This window comes from Stigmatopora nigra, chromosome 17 (genome assembly GCF_051989575.1).
Source record: "Stigmatopora nigra isolate UIUO_SnigA chromosome 17, RoL_Snig_1.1, whole genome shotgun sequence".
Lineage (NCBI taxonomy): Eukaryota > Metazoa > Chordata > Actinopteri > Syngnathiformes > Syngnathidae > Stigmatopora > Stigmatopora nigra.
Window position 1 is genome coordinate 10,311,105 of NC_135524.1, and position 20,352 is coordinate 10,331,456.

The following is a 20,352-nucleotide window of genomic DNA, read 5'->3' on the forward strand; positions in this document are numbered from 1 at the left end:
CTACTATGATGTTTTTGCTTGGTGCTGCTTTTGTGCACGTGTTACACGTTTCGTTAAGCATTTTTGAAGGGGCACCCCTACTTCGCGGAAATGCACTTATTGCGGGGGGTCCCGGTCCCCATTAACCGCGATAAGCGAGGGAACACTGTAGTAGTAGTAGTACTATTATTCCGGTGCCTACTTTTATTAATTCATTTGGAATTTTCCACTCCCTACTATTATTCCAGTGCCTACTATTATTAATTAATTTGGAATTTTCCACTCCCTACTATTATTCCAGTGCTTACTATTATTCGGGTCTTCATAGTATGTATATATGTTCTTATATATGTATGTATATATGTATGTATATATGTATTCATATATGTGCTTATATATGTATGTATGTATATATGTATTCATATATGTGCTTATATATGTATGTATGTATATATGTGCTTATATATGTATGTATGTATATATGTGCTTATGTATGTATGTATGTATGTATGTATGTATGTATGTATGTACGTACGTACGTACGTACGTACGTACGTACGTACGTACGTACGTACGTACGTACATACATACATACATACATACATACATACATACATACATACATACATACATACATACATACATACATACATACATACATACATACATACATACATACATACATACATACATACATACATACATACATACATACATACATATATATATATATATATATATATATATATATATATATATATATATATATATATATAAATATATATATATATATATATATATATATATATATTTTTTTTTTTTTTTCAGCAACACGCTTATTTATTTATATATTTATTCATGTATTTATTTATTTATTTACTTATTACCTTTCTATTTGTGTCTAAAATGCCATTCCTATTTCTGCATCCTCACCCACTTGCTACTGTAACAACGAAATTTCACGAATACGGGATGAATAAAGTTATCCAATCCAATCCAATTCGCTGAGGTTCTTTGTGGGTACAAATAGTTCCCTTGTAAACCTTTGTGGATGCGGTTTATGGTCATGAAAAATGAAAATGAAAATCAGACATTGTCATCATCATTGATTTGACAAAAAGCCTAGTAGTCATCATACCCTCAGCAGCGTATGACGATGTGTTCATGTGTTCATGTGTGCCCTGCAGTGCTAAAATTAGAGTAATCAAAATATCGGAATGTGTTGCATTCTATTAACATTTTTTAAAAACATCTGCAAAACAACAAAAACACAATTATCACCTCTTCGCCGTCTCCTTCGCCTCCCGCAATGTCAGTGACCTGGACCTACAACACAATGTACATTGCATTTAAAATACATCATGGGGGAAATTATAGGATCATTTAGATAAAAGCATATTTGCAAACTATGTCACATATCGCATGTTTCCACAAATTACAGCCTCTTCCCAAAGATGGCGGTTTCCAAAAGACACATTAATTCAGAAGTACTACGTGGTTTCATTTGTGACAGAAAAACTAGGGGTAGGAATAGAGTTCAACAAGGTCAAGTAGAACTCTAAATTTTAAAAAATCAACTGACCTGCTAGCAGATTGTAAAACATTATATAAATAATATTATAATAATAAAATACATCTCTTAATCTTTGTCAAATATTTCCTTGAAGGAACAATAAATCCTAAAATTTCAAGTGCACCTTTTTGGTCATGGGTGCCACGCCAGCTTGAGCAGAAATGATGGGGTAAACATTGAGACTGAAATCTGGAGGGCAAGCTAAAATTTCACCCTGGTGGGGAAAAAAAGTTAACAAGAAAAAAAAAATATCAATGGTAATAATAAATTCAAATATTTGTTGGATGAATTTCCTACGTTGGCACGCATGGGAGCAGCAGAAGCATTCGCCTTGGAGTCTCCTCCAAGGTTAGGAGGCTGGACTCTGGGGGGAGGCTTCACAGCTGAACAAGAACCCCTACCATAAAAATGAGTGAATGAGATATTTTTTTAACAGAACAGGATAGAATACATACACCTTAATTATATTCTTGTGGTCAAACATTGACATTGACACTCACTTCTTTTTCCCACCACATTTTAGAGGTCTGCTTTCACCTTGACAGGAAACTGGAAAGACATGACTAGCCTTGGTAAACACAATGGGATTTTTTAAAGATATATTTCTAATATTGCCCCACCTGGTTCTGCTACTTTCTTGATGAGTTTGGGATATTTCTGGAACTTGACATAGTGGTAGCTCTCGTACTCCAGCAATACCATCTCCAAATCGATATTCTCGCAAACTTCAAACTTCTTCACGCTGCCATTCATTTCATGGTCCAAGGCCACTGCTGTAGCCGTAAAGCTATGGGATGGAGACAAAACCTGACTAGGTAGGGTCCTTTTTACTAGTGTGTCGTAAAGCTGCTGTGTGAAAATAGAGAGTATACTGAAATGATGACTGACCCTTGCCTCATCAGATGTTGGTAGATCAGGATCAGAAGGCTCCTCTTCCTCATTTCAATCCGCAGCTCATCCTAATGCATGGTCACATCAAAGAGCGGGATGAAACCTATCACACGACTAAGAACTAAGGAATTTGACTAAGATTTTACTTTTCTCTCTAAAAATGTTCTCTTGTGTAATGTTATGTCATTGGATGGGGAGTTAGTGCACCTTGTGCATTGTGTGTGTGTGTGTGTGTGTGTGTGTGTGTGTGTGTGTGTGTGTGTGTGTGTGTGTGTGTGTGTGTGTGTGTGTGTGCGTATGTTTAGTCGAGGCACCAATGTATATTGTTCAAATTTAAAAAAAAAAATCAGTGTCGTTAATGTTCCAATTGGTTTTTAAAAAAGCATGAAAATGTACTGTTTGCTTACTACAGTTGAAAAGTTCTTCACATTTTTTGTGGAAGTATAGTTCTTGTTTTGTAATTCATTTGCTATCGTACTTATCCTCACAAGGGTTGCATGGGTTGCTGGAACCTATCCAGCTAACTCCAGGAATGAGGCAGAGGACACCGTGAATTGGTTGCCAGCCAATCCCAGGACACAAGAAGACGGACAGCCATTTACACTCATACCCAAGAGCAATTTAAAGTGTCAAATTAGCCGAGCATGCATGGTTTTGGGACGCGAGAGCCAACCTGGAGATAACCCACGCAAGCCCGAGAAAATGGAGGAAACTTGATGGCAACACGTCGTAACTTAACATAACGTGGGTTATCACAGGGTTTCCTCCCACATTCCAAAATCATGCAGAGTACGGTAGTTGAACACTCTAAATAGCCCCTACGAATGATTTTGGGCATGAACGGTCGTCTTTCTCCTTGTGAGTACGATTGGCTGGCCTCTGACCCAAAGTCAGCTGGGATAGGCTCCAGCATCCCCCGAAACCTTAATGAGGCAGTAGTGTGCCGTCGTGGTCTTCTCTGATGGCCTAAAAATATCTGAATCACAGACACATGTTAATTATATTTTGTCCATGAATACTTATTTTATATATCCAAATTGTCTGTTAGCTTCCTTTAATTGCTTTTTCCCCTGGTTGCAATGCTTCCAGGTGTGTTTTCTCATTTCAGCCGTTATTTGTTGCCAGGGTCAGAAATCTGACTTAAGGCCTTCAGTCAGTTCTGCAGGTTCTACTGCGTTAAACAAGCGTCGATAACACAGTTGCTTCAACCAATCAGAATTCAATTTGGTGACACCAAGGCCTTTTCGCAGGCGTAGGGATACGTCATCGCTTTCACCAACTATAATTGGCTTGTGATAGAGTGGACTAACCAGAGCTACCAAACTGTATCTGGAGCGTGCTGCAAAACCAAATATATTGTTGTGCTGATTTATTAGCGGTTTTATTTTTTTTAAATGGTTCAGAAAATGGGTGGGTGAATAATATTAAACAACAGCCTTTCGATGAAAAATTAAGAAAAAGAACAAAGTTGCTCCGGGAAGTCTTCCAACTGCAATGACACTTTTTGCCAGTGGAGGTCGACAAACAATTCAGACCTCTAAATCACCGTAACTAGGCAACCAGTCAAACCCAATAAAACACCGTTACAGCTAAATTTAACCGTCGTTAACGAGCAAAAATAGTCTAAGATACAACCGTTAAACACACGACGAAAAGTGTATACAATATAGCTCCGCGATAGCTTGCTAAAAGTGTTGAATGAAACTAATACCTTAATAGTAAAACTATAACGGGTATGAGCAATATAAGTATTCACTTACCGCCTCTCGAGCTTGATGTGCAAGCTTTATAGAACTATAAGAATGGTCCATTATGGGTGAAATTATCACGTTTAACTCTAGCGTTCTTTCAGCGATTGTCTTTGATAGAATCGACAGGCTCGTTTGTCCCTCGGGACTTACCGTAATAACACCTCATTATTTAACTTAGTTAGTTACTCACATCGCTACCCTGCATGTTAACGACCAATTGACTCATTTATGATACTCCCCGACGTGTTAATACACACGTAATCTGTGATCCCAAAGTATAATTTGCGTCTGGCGTCATTTCTCATGTCAGACGATAGGTTATTTGACGATTGTAGGACAAGTTTACAGACTGTTTATCTCATATGTGACAAAGTGTACCTAGATCCGAGGTTCTGTGTTAGACAAAACATTTCGCACCATAATTTGGGACATCGTAAATGTGTAGGACTCGTTCAAACCAAGCTCAACTGCAGCCTTTGTAAAAATGTATTAGACGTCCACCAGTCACTGGTACAGAAATACGAGGATTCACAGCCAGTCGCTCCCAGTTTAACTTAATTGGACGGCTAATGTTATGAATGATTTCTATAAAAATAACTTATAGGTTTGTGTACCAAAACAATAGCCACTAATTTGATCATTTTGCCTCGGCAGAGGCTTCTCAACAATGTGTGAAAAACAGCAGGCAACTGAGTGTAGCTTTGTTGTGGCAGTTGTGAAGCTTTTTTCTAATCTGATCATTCTTGGCCTGTCTAGACATCCCGTTCCTCTAATTGTATGAAAGGTGTTACAGAGATGCCAACTATTCCGGAATTTCAGTTTACCCGGAAATGCGGGACAAACACCGGTATTCCGGACAGTCTCTCTAAATTCCAGAAACTCCCAAAAACTGTCACTTTAACTTTTATAAGCAACCATTTCAGAAAAGTACTAAATTTCCAATTTATGTGCCTAGAAATTCACACCATCGTCACGGCTTCCACCATCTTTATTCAACTGCACTGTAAACCATAAGTATTTGTTAACAAGAGTGCATTCTGATACATCCGAGTTACAAATTCTGAAGAATGATTCATCTTGTGCGACTTCAGCGCATCTCGATCTTGTGTTAATCACATTCACTCCAGATAAACTCTGGAAATAGGAAAAGGGTACAACTGAAATGGGGTTGACAGAGGTTGGCAACTCTGGTGTTATATCCTGAGAATCTTATACCTCAACAAATGCTTAGGTTAACGCCCACTTTGGCTGGAGGCAATGAAGGCTTTAGGAAATGGAGTCACAACGAGACTCTCGCCTTTTCTCGAGCCAATCAAGAGAATGGTCACGGAAGGTTCAATAATGTCTTTCCTGTATTTCTGTTAGCACTTGTTTCCCCAGATCTTTCAGAACAAAGAAAAGAACATCCCACACTATCAATGTCAACAGCAGGCAATAAATTAGACTGGGCACATTGAGGTGGGAAATATGCATATGAGAAAAAGATTATTTTGTTGGATATTATAAAAAGATTTAATTGAACATTGCAATTTTTGCACACTTCACTGCAATCTAAAAGTACAATCAATACATTGATTGATAAGTGGCAATTAGTCATTACATTGCATAATAAATAAAAAGCAGATTTGCTCCCATTGAAGTCAACGTTGACAAAAGATGGGGATGGCAAATCACAACTGACTTATCATGTAACAAGAGATTCAATGTTCCAGGCCACAATTTTAATACATCTTTGGATTTGTTTAGTTCTTCGCAATTTGCATCAGTGCTTAACGACATTTAATAAGTTATTGAGAAGTTATACAAATAAAAAGCCCTGAATTCGAGGCCAACCAATCGCAGGGCACATTTAGACAGAAAATCATTCTCACACTCATATCTATTCAAAGTGTCCAACCAGCTTACGATGCATGTTTTGGATGTGGGAGGAAACCAGAGTACCTGGACAAATCCCACACAAACCCAGGGAGAAAATGCAAATTCCACACATTGAGGATCCACCTGGGTTAGAACCCTCGACCCCAGAACTGTGAGGCCGAGACGCTAACCACTCAGCGGGGCCGCACAGAGGTGATCATTTATCAATGATCGGTCATTTATTTCAAAATAGAGAAAAAATAAATAGATAAGACACTTAAAAAAATTTGACGTGTGAATGAAATTCAAGAATAAAAACGATCTTACATAAAACGTAAAAAAAAACCTCACTTATCTGTGCCTAAATTGTAAAATTCAATGACTTTGTAAGGCAATTTTAGGGGTGCGGCTTAAACGCAGAAACGTGAAATTACAGTAAGTCACAATATGTATTGTGAATGAAACTGTGACTGGTTTTCTAATGTTTATAAATGAAGCTGCTGAGTGTTAGATTATTATACAGCTGTGGTCAAAAGTTTACATGCACTTGCGAAGTACATAATGTAATCGCTCTCTTGAGTTTCCAGTTATTTTTACAACTCAGATTTTTCTCTGATAGTGATTGGAACAGATACTTCTTTTTCACAAAAAAAAAACATTCATGAAGTTTGGTTCTTTTATGACCTTATTATGGGTGAACATAAAAAAGTGATCAAATCTGCTGGTGATCAAATACTGCAGTGCTAATATTTGGTAACATGTCCCTTGGCCATTTTCACTTCAATTAGGCTCTTTTGGTAGCCATCCACAAGCTTCTGGTTGAATCTATGACTCCTCTTGACAGAAGTGGTGCAGTTCATTTAAATTTTATGGGTTTCTGACATGGACTTCTTTCTTCAGCATTGTCCACAAGTTCTCAATGGGGTTTAAGTCAGAACTTTGGAAAGGCCAGTCGAAAACCTTAATTCTAGCCTTATTTAGCCATTCTATTACCACTCATTGTCCTGTTGGAACAACCAACTGCACCCAAGACCCAATCATTGGCCTGATGACTTGAGGTTATCTTGAAGAAATTGAATGATCCTCCTTTTATATCATCCGATTTACTCTATGTAAAGCACCAGTTCCATTGGGAACAAAACAGCCCCTGCATAATACTACCACCAACGTTCTTGACGGTAGGCATGGTGTACTTGGGGTTAAAGGCCTCACCTTTTCTCCTCCAAACATATTGATGGAAATTGTGGCCAAAAAGCTCGATTTTTGTTTCGTCTGACCACAGAACTTTCCTCCAGAAGGTCTTATCTTTGTCTGTGATCAGCAGCAAACTTCAGTCGAAGGTGCCACTTTTGGAGCAAGGACTTCGATCTTGCACGGCAGCGTCTCAGTCCATGGAGATGCAAAACACGCTTGACTGTGGAATCTGACACCTGTGTTCCAGCAGCTTCTAATTCTTGGCAGATCTGCATTTTGGTGATTTTCGGTTGAATCTTCACTCTCGTGACCAATTTTCTCTCAGCAGGAGGTGATAGCTTGCGTTTTCTTCCGGATCGTGGCAGTGAGAAAATAGTGCCATGCACTTTATACTTACAAACAATTGTTTGAACTGTTGCTCTTGGGACCTTCAGCTGCTTTGAAATGGCTTCAAGTGACTTTCCTGACTTGTTCAAGTCAAGGATTCGCTTTTTCAGATTCATGCTGAGCTCCTTTGACTTTCCCAATGTAGCGTTTGTGGACCTTTGCATCCAATGAGCCCTATTTAAATGGCCTCAGAGAAGTCACCAGCTGTAGTCACTCGTAATCACTCACAAGAAGTTAAGAGGCAATGCTATGAAGCTCATTTCACTGACACAACTTTCTAAGTCACCAAAATTTCTAATTCGTGTTGCTCTATGTATATTTTTGATCCATCAGATTTGATCACTTTTTTTCTGTTAACCCATCATAAAATCATTTTTTTAAAAAACTTCATGAATGTTTTTTGTGACAAAGTAGTTTCTGTTCCAATAACTATCAGAGAAAAATCGGAATTCTAGAAATAACTGTAAACTCAAAAGAGCCATGACATTATGTTCTTCACAAGTGTATGTAAACTTTTGACCACAACTGTATAAGGCTGTGGGTACTGAAGTATTAGTGTTGATAGGGCTCAGATTATATTGGGTTCACAACTCAAACATGTTCTTTCAATTGCACATTAAAAATCACCGGGCAACAAATGACTCCATGTCAGATAGCAAAGAAAACACCACACTAGGAGTCCTAGTGCAGGTGGTGGGACAATACTATTGCTTCAAAACACTCCAGCTTCAGCTAGTATTGTTCCCATTTCCATTAGCATCGACTTGCCGTAGATTTTGAAAGTGTGAAATAAGGTGACAAAGTCCTGGGTGCAAAACAGTGTGTCAACCAGAACCGTACTGAGTGTGGATGGTATGAATCCTCGCCCGTACTCTACCATCCATGTCCCGGCCGTCCACTGGACACCTGCAGCTTCACCCATTTCATGCATGACAGTGTCACCTGTGGTTTGACGGATAAGTCAAATCAAATGTTATTGTAAAACAAATGAACATTATCATACTATACTGTAATTACACTAGCAAACATTTTTTCTATACTGTTGTGGGATTTTTTTCCTTCAGTGATAGTATACCATTTTTGGCTGTTGATTTGAAATATTCACTAGGTTTTTATCATTATGCTTCATATTTCATCAGCATTGCTGATATTCTTATATTAGCTATTTCATACAGCTTCTTTTACATTTTCACCCAGTAGCAGTTTAACTTAACTAGTTTTGCAGTTATGTATTTTTCTGAATGAATGGTGTCAACATTAGTTTGGCATATTGGTTTCACATATTAGAGCATTTGGCTTTGTCCCTTGGGTCTGTAATGAAAAAAAGTAAGGAATTCTGAGCTTCCTTGCTCAACGTGATGCCCCCTCAGATAAGCGAATGGATGACAATGGATGGATGACTTTGTCCTCATTTTGATTTTGACAAAGTGTGCTCCATTTGTAACAATTACATAATTACAGACCTTTGGAAAGATTAAAACAAAATTAGAAATCATTTTTGCATAAAGTTACATTAAACGTATGTTTGAGTGTGTCTGTATATATTAATCCAGGGTAATTTAAATTTGTTTGTTTCGTTTACGAGTGCATTGAGAATAAAACCAGAACCCCGCCCCCTCTGTGCGTCTCTGTCTCCCGTCGGCGAAATCCGCCCAATTTTAGTTAGATTAAACACATTTTATTAGTATTAAACCACTTGTTATTTATTACGTTGTCAATATATGGTGAATTAGATGAAATAAAACATTTTTTCCAATCCGATGTTTTTCAGAGGGGTGGAACGAATCAATTTGTCTTTAATTCATTTCAATGGGAAACGTCCGTTCAAAATACCACTGGGTGATCCTATTTCGCGGTTTTTCAATTATCGCGGCTTGGTCTACATTAGCCGCGATATTTGAGGGATTACTGTAAATGTTTTTTATCAACTTGTTATTACAGTATTCGCTGCTCTCTTTTCAATTGTATTTAGAATTTTTCCTCGAATGCCAATAAACATGCCTTAAAATAAAATGTATTAACCTTAGTTTAGAAAGTAAATTTTATTCACCTATGTTTACTTATTTAGAGTTGAGGTCAAGGACCTTTGGTCGCCCGGACGTTTGGTCGCCCGGACGTTTGGTCGCCCGGACGTTTGGTCGCCCGGACGTTTGGTCGCCCGGACGTTTGGTCGCCCGGACGTTTGGTCGCCCGGACGTTTGGTCGCCCGGACGTTTGGTCGCCCGGACGTTTGGTCGCCCGGACGTTTGGTCGCCGGGACGTTTGGTCGCCGGGACGTTTGGTCGCCCGGGCGTTTGGTCGGCCGGACGTTTGGTCGGCCGGACGTTTGGTCGGCCGGACGTTTGGTCCCCGTTGGGCCCCGATCTTTTGGTCGCCAGTCAAATAGTGACAGAGTAAGTACTGTTGAAAACAGCTCTCAACAAGAATTTAATATTTAAATATCTACTGTTGATTCATGAGAGAGAGAGATCTAAAATATATAGAAATTTAGATATTAAACTCTTGTGAATATAATTTTGAGAGCTTGTTTCAACAGTACTTATATATTAAACAGTACTTAACCTCTCTCTCTCTCTCATGAATCAACAGTAGATATTTAGATATTAAACTCCTGTTGAGAGCTTTTTTCAACAGTACTTTGTCACCATTTGACTAGCGACCAACGGGGACCAAACGCCCGGGCGACCGAACACCCGGGCGACCAAACGTCCGAGTACCATGATTAATATATATTTTGTAAAAATGTTTAGGCATACCAGGATAGAAAAGTTCAGTCTTTGTAGTTCCCTCCTTCCATCTTCTGAAGGTACCAGAGACAAGGGTGTCAGAAATATCAGCCCAGTATCGACCTGGACACAGAGAATTAGAACGGGTTCAAACTGTTGAAGCCATTGAATCTAGAATTTAACAAAAGATCCTCAAGGGTTAAAAGTACCTATTTTTAGCCTTATCCATTGAAATTTCAGTAGCCAATTAGACTATTACCCCGACATACGAGTGCCCCGACATACGAGCAATTTGAGATGTGAGAAATTTTTGAGCAAACATTTATTTTGAGATACAAGACAAATTTTGAGATAAGAGCATACAACAGACACAAGGGCTGCTCATAAGAACATCGTGGGCACTGTCTTTCAGGTCACAACCCCCTCGTGTAATATCTCTACGAGCACTGGGCATTGCATTTTTTCATTGTTTTTTTCCCCATTAATCAATGTGAATGGTGGAGCGATCGCTAATACAAGAGTATATACTCGTTCTCGTTGGCAAGTGGCCGTGTGTTATCCTATTGTGAGGACATTGTGTGCATCATTTTCGGAATATTTTGAAGGGAAGACAAAAGCAAACAACCCTCGATGGGTTGCATCAGAAAGTCAGGGTGGAGGTGGAGCAAATAGAGCCAACCCCGGAGAAAAAAGGTATAAAAATTGAAAACAAAATTAGAGTTAAGTTTAGTGCAAGGTTAGATTAATCTTATTTTTGTCTGCATCATAATCAAAGTTCATTTAAATTTGTTTATGTTATGTTACAAGCACGTTGAAGTGCAAAGAAGCCGCCCCCACCGAAATCCGTCGAGTTTTAGTACTATTAGACCACTAGTTATTTCTTACTTTGTTAATAGATGGCGAATTAGAAATAAAAATGTTTCTTTTTCAATCCAATATTCTATTTTTGGTGTTTTTTCAGAGGGTTGGAACAAATTAATTTGTTTTTAGTTCATTTCTATGGGAAACGTTCGTTTGAGGTACGATAAAATCAACATAGGAGCTGAGTCCCAGAACGCATTAAGATCGTATCGCGAGGTACCACTGTAGTTCTACAGAATGTGATGTAAAACGTACTCTGTCCTCACCTGAGTGTCCTGATGTGTCTATTCCAGTGCCAAACAGTATGACATATTCTGTGAGGGAGGCGTGAAGAACACACATGGAACCCATAAAGCCTCCAGCATTCAGAAAAACCCATTGTAGGTCTTCATCTGGCAGGATGTGGCCGGGATACCTAAGGTGGTTTGCATTTGAGAAGAAAGATTTCAAACATGCTACACACCACAAGCGCTTCCTTTCTACTATTTCACTTCGCAGTCATGCATGTTTATCAATCTGCAAATAGGAACACCGCACTCTCTCTCGCAGGGTCCCACTCTCCTTCTCTATCGCACTCTCTCCAGACATGCTTTAAGAAGACAATAAAATTGAGAACGTTTAGTTTAATTTAAAGATGTGCCGATGTTGGGTTTATTCTGTTTTACTATTATAATAGTTATATTAATTCATTTCTTTATTAAATCATTCTCTTTCTTTTCTCTGTATTAATTCATTACTTTGTTAAATCATTCTCTTTCTGTTTTTCAAAAGTGTTGAGGTCACACCAAGTCATCTTTAACCTAGACAGCCTGTTCCAGGATGGTTATACAAACAATCCACCCAATCTGGGTCCTTGAGATTTGGTGGGCCCTTGGTGACGAGGACAGGGCTATTCGGACAATAACAAGAATATTGTTATCGTTATGTAACCGTACACTTCGGGTTTTTCTGTATGTAACGATTATATGATTATGATTATATTATATGATTCTTAGGTCAAGGAGGTTGTATAATTACTCTAATCTAAATGTTGTTAGGTCTAGTCCCTGTTTTTGTTATTAGTAAAATACTTTGATTGTTATTGTAGTCCCAGATGTTGTTTTTACTCATACGTGATGGAATGATCAACAACTCTGCAACTTGTGACCATAAGAATGGGACGAAAACGTCTATTCGAGGAGACGTTCGGAAGTTGTAAGGGACACTTGCTGTAATGCTCCCCTCCGGAGGCTTTTACCTGTTGTATCCATTTCTATTTAATTAAATGTCAATAATTGAATAAGATGTCTTCCTGCAGTTATTGATAATTACGGACGAAGGTAATTATTAATGAACCTGACATTTTGGTCCTTCTGAGCCATGGAGGTCAATATACCGGAGCGAGAACCCAGGCGCCGCTGTTCGACATCTGGTAAGTGACCGTGCGCACGGCGTCTTCAAAACCCTTGGTGGGCCGGAGTTTTCGACGGGGGCGCCTGGATTCTCGGCGGTTGAAGACTTTTCCTGCTGGAGGGAGACATCTGATGGATCTCGGGTAAGTCCACATTAATGTCTGCATGTTGTGAAGGTGTTTCCAAATGTGTTAAAGGGACATTGTATGTGAGGTCCATTGTTGGGCTGGTTTCGCGTCCTGGGTGACGGCGATAAAACCCTGTGTTTATACTAGTCAATGGCAGGTACGGTGGGGCACTTTGCTGGAAAGTGTCCTGTGTCTCAGGGGTAGGCATGAATGTATTGTACTAGAGGTACAATATTGGGGCCGGGGAGTGTCCTGTGTCTAAAGGGTAGGCACGAATATACGTTGTATGGTGTTTGTGTGGTTTCTGCAGTAAAATTAGGAAAGGCCTAGGAGATACAGTCGATACAGTCGAATAGATAATAATAATATTAATAATAATAATAAATAATAGAGTTAACTGTGTGAGGCACACGAACTCACTACAAAAAATAAAAGTAAAATATGGGAAACACGTGTTGTAAGGCGGGTTTGGATGACGATCCAAAAAATACGTCTAACTTGTAAGGATTGGAAAAAATTGGAAAGACAAAGCGCTTTAAAAATATTACACAGCTATATTTATGGATAAATAAATATGGGTTTGCTGGCCAGCTTAAAATGCATAAAATGCAGGATAATATATGCACTAATGCATAGAGGTAATATACATATATAAATAATATGTGAGTGGATAAAAGTGTAACAGCTTGTTCCACAGACACTAATGGAGGTAATATACATATATAAATAATATGTGAGTGGATAAAAGTGTAACAGCTTGTTCCACAGACACTAATGGCGAAATAAGGCCGGGGAGAAGTTAAAAAAAATACTATTTTGGGAAAATAGTGGGGGCTCCCTCGGATAACGGGGATATATTTAAGACCGTGGCGGCGGGAAAGTACTGTTTGGTAAGGAAAAAATAGCGGGGCCTCCTCGGCTGACGGGGAAAATATTTACCGAGATAGGTGACGGGCGCGGAGGAAGTTTAACAAAAATAAAGGGAGCTAGAAAATTAATGGGGACACTGGTATTTGATTTGGTTAATCCGGGTATGACGTTTTGTGATTACAATAAATTGGGTTTTTTTGTGATGCTTGGGCTTGTATAACAACAATTAGAATGGTTATTTCCAAGTGCTGGTGGTGCTTTGTTAATATAACCTATATGTACTGTCAATTTACAGCAATGTGATGGCTTATTGCAGCTTGGTTTTTGATCCCGTCCGCTAACGGGAAGATGGTGTTTAAAAAGACAAAAGAATATATACAAAATGATCATTTAAATTTTAGCAGGGAATGTCACCTGTGTTTTTATTATGCTCTAGACTTGCCAAAAAATGTGTCAACTGCGGGGGAAGCGTTTCTGGTGCAGCGGCTGCTGATTAGATGGGAGTGAAACATGTGGGCCGCGGGGCAGACGATTTAACTGTGTTGGGCTTTCGGGAGCGTTTCGGACCGTGTAAACGACTAAAATTTTGGGATCCTTTCCGTGAAGACATTATAATAATAATAATTGGCCTTGGGGGTGCTGAAGCAAACTTGAGGGCAGAAAATGGGTTTTTGCCATATTGTTGTGCTTGCAGCATACATATTCTGGATATATGGGGTCTTGGAAAAATATTGTGATGTAGTTGAATATCGGAAGAGGGGTTAATTTGACGTTTTAATGGTTGTCTTCTCTAAAAAGCGTTGTATTTGGGCACAGGGAAAAAGCTGGTTTGTAAACATAAGATAACAATGCTGTTTTCGCAGCAAGAGTGGAGGTCATAGTTAACGGCTAATTGCGTTTTCTGTTTGGACTTTTCAGAATAAGAACAATACATGGGCTGCAAGAAATGCAAGGTTATGCGAATGCTTTCGCATTGATATTTTGGGTTTTAAAATGAAATGTATTAAGAGGATAGAAAATCTGTTCAGTAAAAGGTTGATTTGGTAAAAAGCTTTGGATTTGGGAAATAGACCAAAATAGTCATTTTTGAGCAATTGTGGATTTCAAAGGGCTCTTAGTTAAAGGAAACTAGCTTTTGGAGGATAAAATAATATTAATACTATTTCAGAATTTTTTGATTGTTCAAAATACTTTAATCCAGGAGGTTGGCTGTTTAAAAGAAAAAAAAAGGCCAGGATGACAAAATTTACAATATTATGGTCTATTGGTGACGATAAGGTTTTTAAAACATTAAAGTTTGTAATTAGGAATTGTCTAACAAAAGGTTGATTTCTCTCATTTAATTGTTGTAGATTTTTGTTTTGGTAACAGGCTATGGGAAATGACTCTTGTCCTAAGTAAACATCATATGAGGTGATTTACAAAGTATAGTAGGTATTGAATTATTTGGCTGATTAACGACATCAGATGGGAAATTTACAATGCAATAGTGGCATGATAAAATTCATGGCATTCATCCAAATAATTAGGTGAATTGTAAATAAAATAATTGGTTTAGGATGAGCATATTTTCCCTAAGAATGGAGTAACATGGAATGTTTTTCAAAGTGCACTTGAAAGAACATTGTCTGTTGTCCTGGCAGGAGGAAATATGCTTTGTCACAGGTCATATTGATGACTTTAAGGATATTACGGATTGGATAAGCATTGGTCAATTGATACAACCAAATAACGTTGCTTTTACGGCATTAAGGGCATGCAAATTGGTGAGAAATTTAGCAACGATGGGGTTAATACGCCTGAATGTTACAGTGATAACGAGTGACAATAACAAGCTTAGATAAGGGAGGGAAAGGAGAAATTCTCCAAATTCCAGAATCTGGCTTAGAAACAGGTTATGTTAGTCGTTTTGGGTTTTTGACAGGATGTGGTAGTACATTAATTCTGGGAAATTTTGGGAAATTGGGGACCCCATATCTAAAACAAGTTTGAGACAAATGTGTAAATAGGCTCTATTTGGCGCTGGATGCACGAATTCTAGTGGGGCCTTTCATGTTTTGAAACAAGTGACGCTTTAGGTAGATGGGTTGTCTATGAACAAAATGGGATGGGCGAAATTCGCTTACAAATTAGGCGTGTTATCTTGGTTCATAGAATTTGGAGTCAAGGCGACGTAATAAAGGCCATAGGTGTCATGTTGTATAAAATAGGCGTGGATGAATTAGTTTTACAAATGGGGGAGATTATTTTATCACCTGAAACAAGTAGAAACAAAATTGGATGGCCGCATTAAAAGGTGATTGGCATGCTATTAAAGGGAATTGGGATTTTCAAAAAACCTGATAGGGGGCCATTAGGTCATGGCGGCTGTAAAAAATAAAAACTTTAGATGTGAAACTATTCCGACCTCAATTCGGGGAACAAACAGCTAAACTGATAGCATTAAAGAGGATATAACTTTGTGTGAAACTTGAAGGAAATTTTTTACAAACGGTTAAAAGGCTAGAGTGGGGGTGTGTATATTAAAGGATCTACTAATGAATGCGGGGTGGATCCAGACCTTCCGGAATGTGGGGTATTCATGGCGTCCTCGAGAATTTGTGGATTTTCTCCGGGTACTCCAGTTTACTCCCAAAAAATGAAATTATGGATGCTAGACTGGTTGAACACACTAAATTCTTCTGTTTATGAGTGTGAGCGTGAATGATAGTTTGTCTTTTTGTGTTTTTTGATTGGCAGACCACCGAGACATAATCTATCAATAAAAGAAAATAATTTGGGCTTGAGTCAAGGGAAGACCTATGTCTCGACAAGGGGGAGGTGGCCTTGCTACAACGGCACTACAAGGCTTAGGGTTTAAATCTATATGCATACCCACATATCCATTTCAAAAAATACATATAGATTTTATTTTATTTTTATTAGATCATATGGATATCATTCCACGATATGGAATTCCAGAAACTATTTATAGTGATAATGGCTCCCATTTTGTTAATATAATAGTTGTCTACCATCCACAATTGGCGGACCTTATATGAAGTCCTGTTTGGTAGACCTTACAAATTGTTATTATTCACTACACAAAGACAATTGGATGATGAGGCGAATCAATCAGAAAAAAAAAACAAAAAAAAAACGCACACACCAAATTTAGACTATCAGAGGGAGATTTTGCTTGTCAACAGGAAACGGACGAAGCGACGGTGATTCTTGAAGACTGGATGCTGATAAGCAGCATAAAAGAAGAAACATCGGAGCAACGCAAAGTGGGAGGGTCCTTGTTACTGAAAGGGGACACGGATGCACCTTTCCCACAGTAAGAAGGTTGTCTAAATTGAAACGTTTCAAGAGGAAAACTCCCTAAACAAAGACAAAAAGTCATGTTGAAAACAATTATTGCTTTTGCGGCAATGAGATTAATGATGATTGTGATTCTATTCCTTTCCACAGTAGGGTTGTTTTCCCCAGTTGGAGAAAAAGGCGGAGGCGTTTCAATTGAGGATACACCTTCTTACGGGAGGGTAAACCGAGAAACATACACATTTACATTTAATTAACATTACCTACTAAATCAAATTTCCAAAATGAAAATATATATTTGGACTCGGCGACGTCCCGGTTGCCATACAAAGGGGCAATCTATGGTGGGAAATATGTGTGGTACATTAACAGCAAAAAAATTGAAGATTGGGAAAAGCCTTGTTGCAGAAATTGGTCAAGATTGGAAAGCTTGGACTGACATATTAACCTGTGAAATTTATTTCTGAAACAGGGATTTCCCAAACGGGGGATAATTGGGCGCTGTTAATGGAGTGTAAAGAAGGCAAGCACTATGTGGAGCTACTTTGGTAAAAGGGTGGTCTCAATTGAAACATTGAGGGGACGGGGAAGATAAACTTTCTGACTTAATAAAATACGGGAAACACCAATATTAATTGAAAAGATTATTGCTCAGCAAGCAATACCATAAAACTATAGGGAACTCTTTTATATTGGGTTTGACGTCTCCATATGGTTTCAATTGAGACTAAACCATCTTACAAAGGATTAGGATAACCTACCAGACAAGAGAAAATACGATGGGGTCTAACAACTCCCTCAATCACCATTCTTTTGGGGAAAAGTGTTTTTACAAATGAAAAAACGTGTCCTACTTGGCAAGAAAGAAAGAAATATTGAAACAGTGTTTATCTTGTTACGCAGTAAATAGGAAGTCAATTTTTCCACTGTTTAATCATTTTACCTGCTTAAACCTTACAGGGCATGGTCTGAAGCTGGGGGCGATAAATGAGACGTGGTGTACCGGCGTTCTAAAACAAACTACACCCCTGATACCACGTTCTGGCCTATGGTGGCGGGGTGGTAGATAAATTATACGACTCCTGCCGACACGCGGCAGGACTAGGTACTTTGGTCTCACTGCTCTTACCGATGTCTGTTTTTCCATCCACAGTGGAGGAGATACAATTGGCGGCTCATAATTCGGAGGTGAAGGGTCGACCCTCCCGACATCGTCGAGAGGCATGGAGGGAAGGAGATCCAACATACATTGATGCGATTGGCATCCCCCGGGGCGTACCAGATGAGTATAAGCTGGCTAATCAGATCGCAGCAGGTTGGGAGTCTATCTTCCTTCTAATCACCCCAAACAAAAATGTGGATAGAATAAATTACTTACATTACAATGTTCAAAACTTGGAAATTATACTGAACAGGGATTTGTGGCCATGAAGGAACAACTGGCAGCTACCAGACTGATGGTGTTCCAGAATCGCATAGCGGTGGATATGATCCTTGAAACAGGGGGCGTGTGTGCAATGTTTGGAAAACAATGTTGCACCTTCATACCGAACAACGCGTCACCCAGTGGATCTCTCACCAGGGCCATTACTGGCCTGCAAACACTGAACCGCAATATGCAAGAGCACTCTGGAGTAGATACGTCCGCATTGTCAGATTGGTGGGATAAGACCTTTGGAAAATCTAAAGATTTGGACTATAGGCACAATTACCGCTATCCTAACATTGTGTGGGTGATGTAGTATCCCCTGTTTGCGCTCCTTGCTAAGCCGACTTATAACTACTGCAATGGCCCCTACAAATTCTAAAGTACATGAGTTGTATCTTATGGGACGGTTTGGGGAAAGCAGTGAGGTCCAGGAGTACGGTAAATCCGAGGACCAATTGGACGAATATAATTATGTTTTTTCTCTTTCAGACCAGCCATGGGAGTAAGGAGTAGGCGGGAAAAATCACAGTCACCCGACATTACCATTTAGTGATTACTAAGAAATGACTAATAACATACATATTATAAAAACGGGGGAATGTTGGGTTTATTCTGTTTTACTATTATAATAGTTATATTAATTCATTTCTTTATTAAATCATTCTCTTTCTTTTCTCTGTATTAATTCATTACTTTGTTAAATCATTCTCTTTCTGTTTTTCAAAAGTGTTGAGGTCACACCAAGTCATCTTTAACCTAGACAGCCTGTTCCAGGATGGTTATACAAACAATCCACCCAATCTGGGTCCTTGAGATTTGGTGGGCCCTTGGTGACGAGGACAGGGCTATTCGGACAATAACAAGAATATTGTTATCGTTATGTAACCGTACACTTCGGGTTTTTCTGTATGTAACGATTATATGATTATGATTATATTATATGATTCTTAGGTCAAGGAGGTTGTATAATTACTCTAATCTAAATGTTGTTAGGTCTAGTCCCTGTTTTTGTTATTAGTAAAATACTTTGATTGTTATTGTAGTCCCAGATGTTGTTTTTACTCATACGTGATGGAATGATCAACAACTCTGCAACTTGTGACCATAAGAATGGGACGAAAACGTCTATTCGAGGAGACGTTCGGAAGTTGTAAGGGACACTTGCTGTAATGCTCCCCTCCGGAGGCTTTTACCTGTTGTATCCATTTCTATTTAATTAAATGTCAATAATTGAATAAGATGTCTTCCTGCAGTTATTGATAATTACGGACGAAGGTAATTATTAATGAACCTGACAGCCGAACTTGTTTAGATTATAACTATTTATAAACTGCACCTCCGGTGTCGTAACATAATGCAATATTACGAAAACGCTCTCAGGATGATACCAGCGTTGCCCAGGAATGAAAAATAAAAGCTAACAGCAATCATTAATCAATTTTGAGACATCTTGTATTGGGGTTTGCCAGTTTGTGCGAACGTAGCCAAAACCCTTGACATAAACATACAGTAATAAGTCATGAAGCTGTTTATGTGAAACAATAACTTGAAATATTATAGCAGCTAATGATCGCGTTACCTCTTTCTAAGCTCAACCACCAGTTTTGAATAGGCCTGGTCGTGGTCCTGGCCTAAGGGAACAAACGAACAATGAGCATGGAAGACAAGGCACGCATGACGGACATAGTTTTAAGAGATGTGAAATGTGTACTTTAGTGTGCTTTCCGTTCGCAAAGTTAAAACTCACCTGCGTACTGCTTGGTCAGTTTAGCGATATCGTCGTGGTTGAAAATATAATTCTTGGTAGCCATCCAGTGCCTCAGCAATAACACGGCAAGGGCGGCGATACCCACGAAAACCGCAAGTCGAAAACACGGAGGGAATAAAGCCATAGTTGGACCAAAAAGACGCACAGTGACAGCAACAGGTTGAGCTCCCACAAACTATGCAGCGAGCACTATTCGGGGATTGAATCATCGTCGCCTACTTCCTGGTTCACCAGAGGTGGGACC

General features: G+C 38.9%; 2 protein-coding genes across 4 annotated transcripts in view; both read right to left on the minus strand.

Annotated features, from left to right (window-relative positions):
* Nucleotides 1-4,491, minus strand: part of katnal2 (katanin p60 subunit A-like 2) — a 16,925-nt gene extending 12,434 nt beyond the window's left edge. Inside the window, exons 1-7 of one of the 2 annotated variants that reach the window (XM_077737830.1) lie at nucleotides 4,204-4,491; nucleotides 2,441-2,511; nucleotides 2,173-2,339; nucleotides 2,053-2,101; nucleotides 1,850-1,949; nucleotides 1,677-1,766; nucleotides 1,261-1,305 (exon numbers count right to left, since the gene is read on the minus strand). In XM_077737830.1, coding sequence (XP_077593956.1) covers nucleotides 1,261-1,305; nucleotides 1,677-1,766; nucleotides 1,850-1,949; nucleotides 2,053-2,101; nucleotides 2,173-2,339; nucleotides 2,441-2,511; nucleotides 4,204-4,254 — 573 coding nt within the window. In that variant the 5' untranslated portion in view covers nucleotides 4,255-4,491. The remainder of the gene's footprint in view (nucleotides 1-1,260; nucleotides 1,306-1,676; nucleotides 1,767-1,849; nucleotides 1,950-2,052; nucleotides 2,102-2,172; nucleotides 2,340-2,440; nucleotides 2,512-4,203) is intronic. The other variant, XM_077737829.1, reaches the window with a different exon arrangement.
* Nucleotides 2,295-20,351, minus strand: sigmar1 (sigma non-opioid intracellular receptor 1). Of its 2 annotated transcripts, XM_077737836.1 has the most exons (7): nucleotides 20,088-20,351; nucleotides 19,920-19,971; nucleotides 11,486-11,634; nucleotides 10,389-10,481; nucleotides 8,473-8,574; nucleotides 2,441-2,511; nucleotides 2,295-2,339 (listed from the first exon to the last, which is right to left on the minus strand). In XM_077737836.1, the coding sequence occupies exons 1-6, from the start codon at nucleotides 20,230-20,232 to the stop codon at nucleotides 2,507-2,509; spliced, it is 546 nt and encodes a 181-aa protein (XP_077593962.1). In that variant the 5' UTR covers nucleotides 20,233-20,351; the 3' UTR covers nucleotides 2,295-2,339; nucleotides 2,441-2,506. The 2 variants fall into 2 exon arrangements, with proteins under 2 accessions (XP_077593962.1, XP_077593960.1); XM_077737834.1 differs by lacking the exons at nucleotides 2,295-2,339; nucleotides 2,441-2,511 and having other exon boundaries at nucleotides 5,165-8,574.
* Between the last annotated feature and the right edge of the window lies 1 nt (nucleotide 20,352).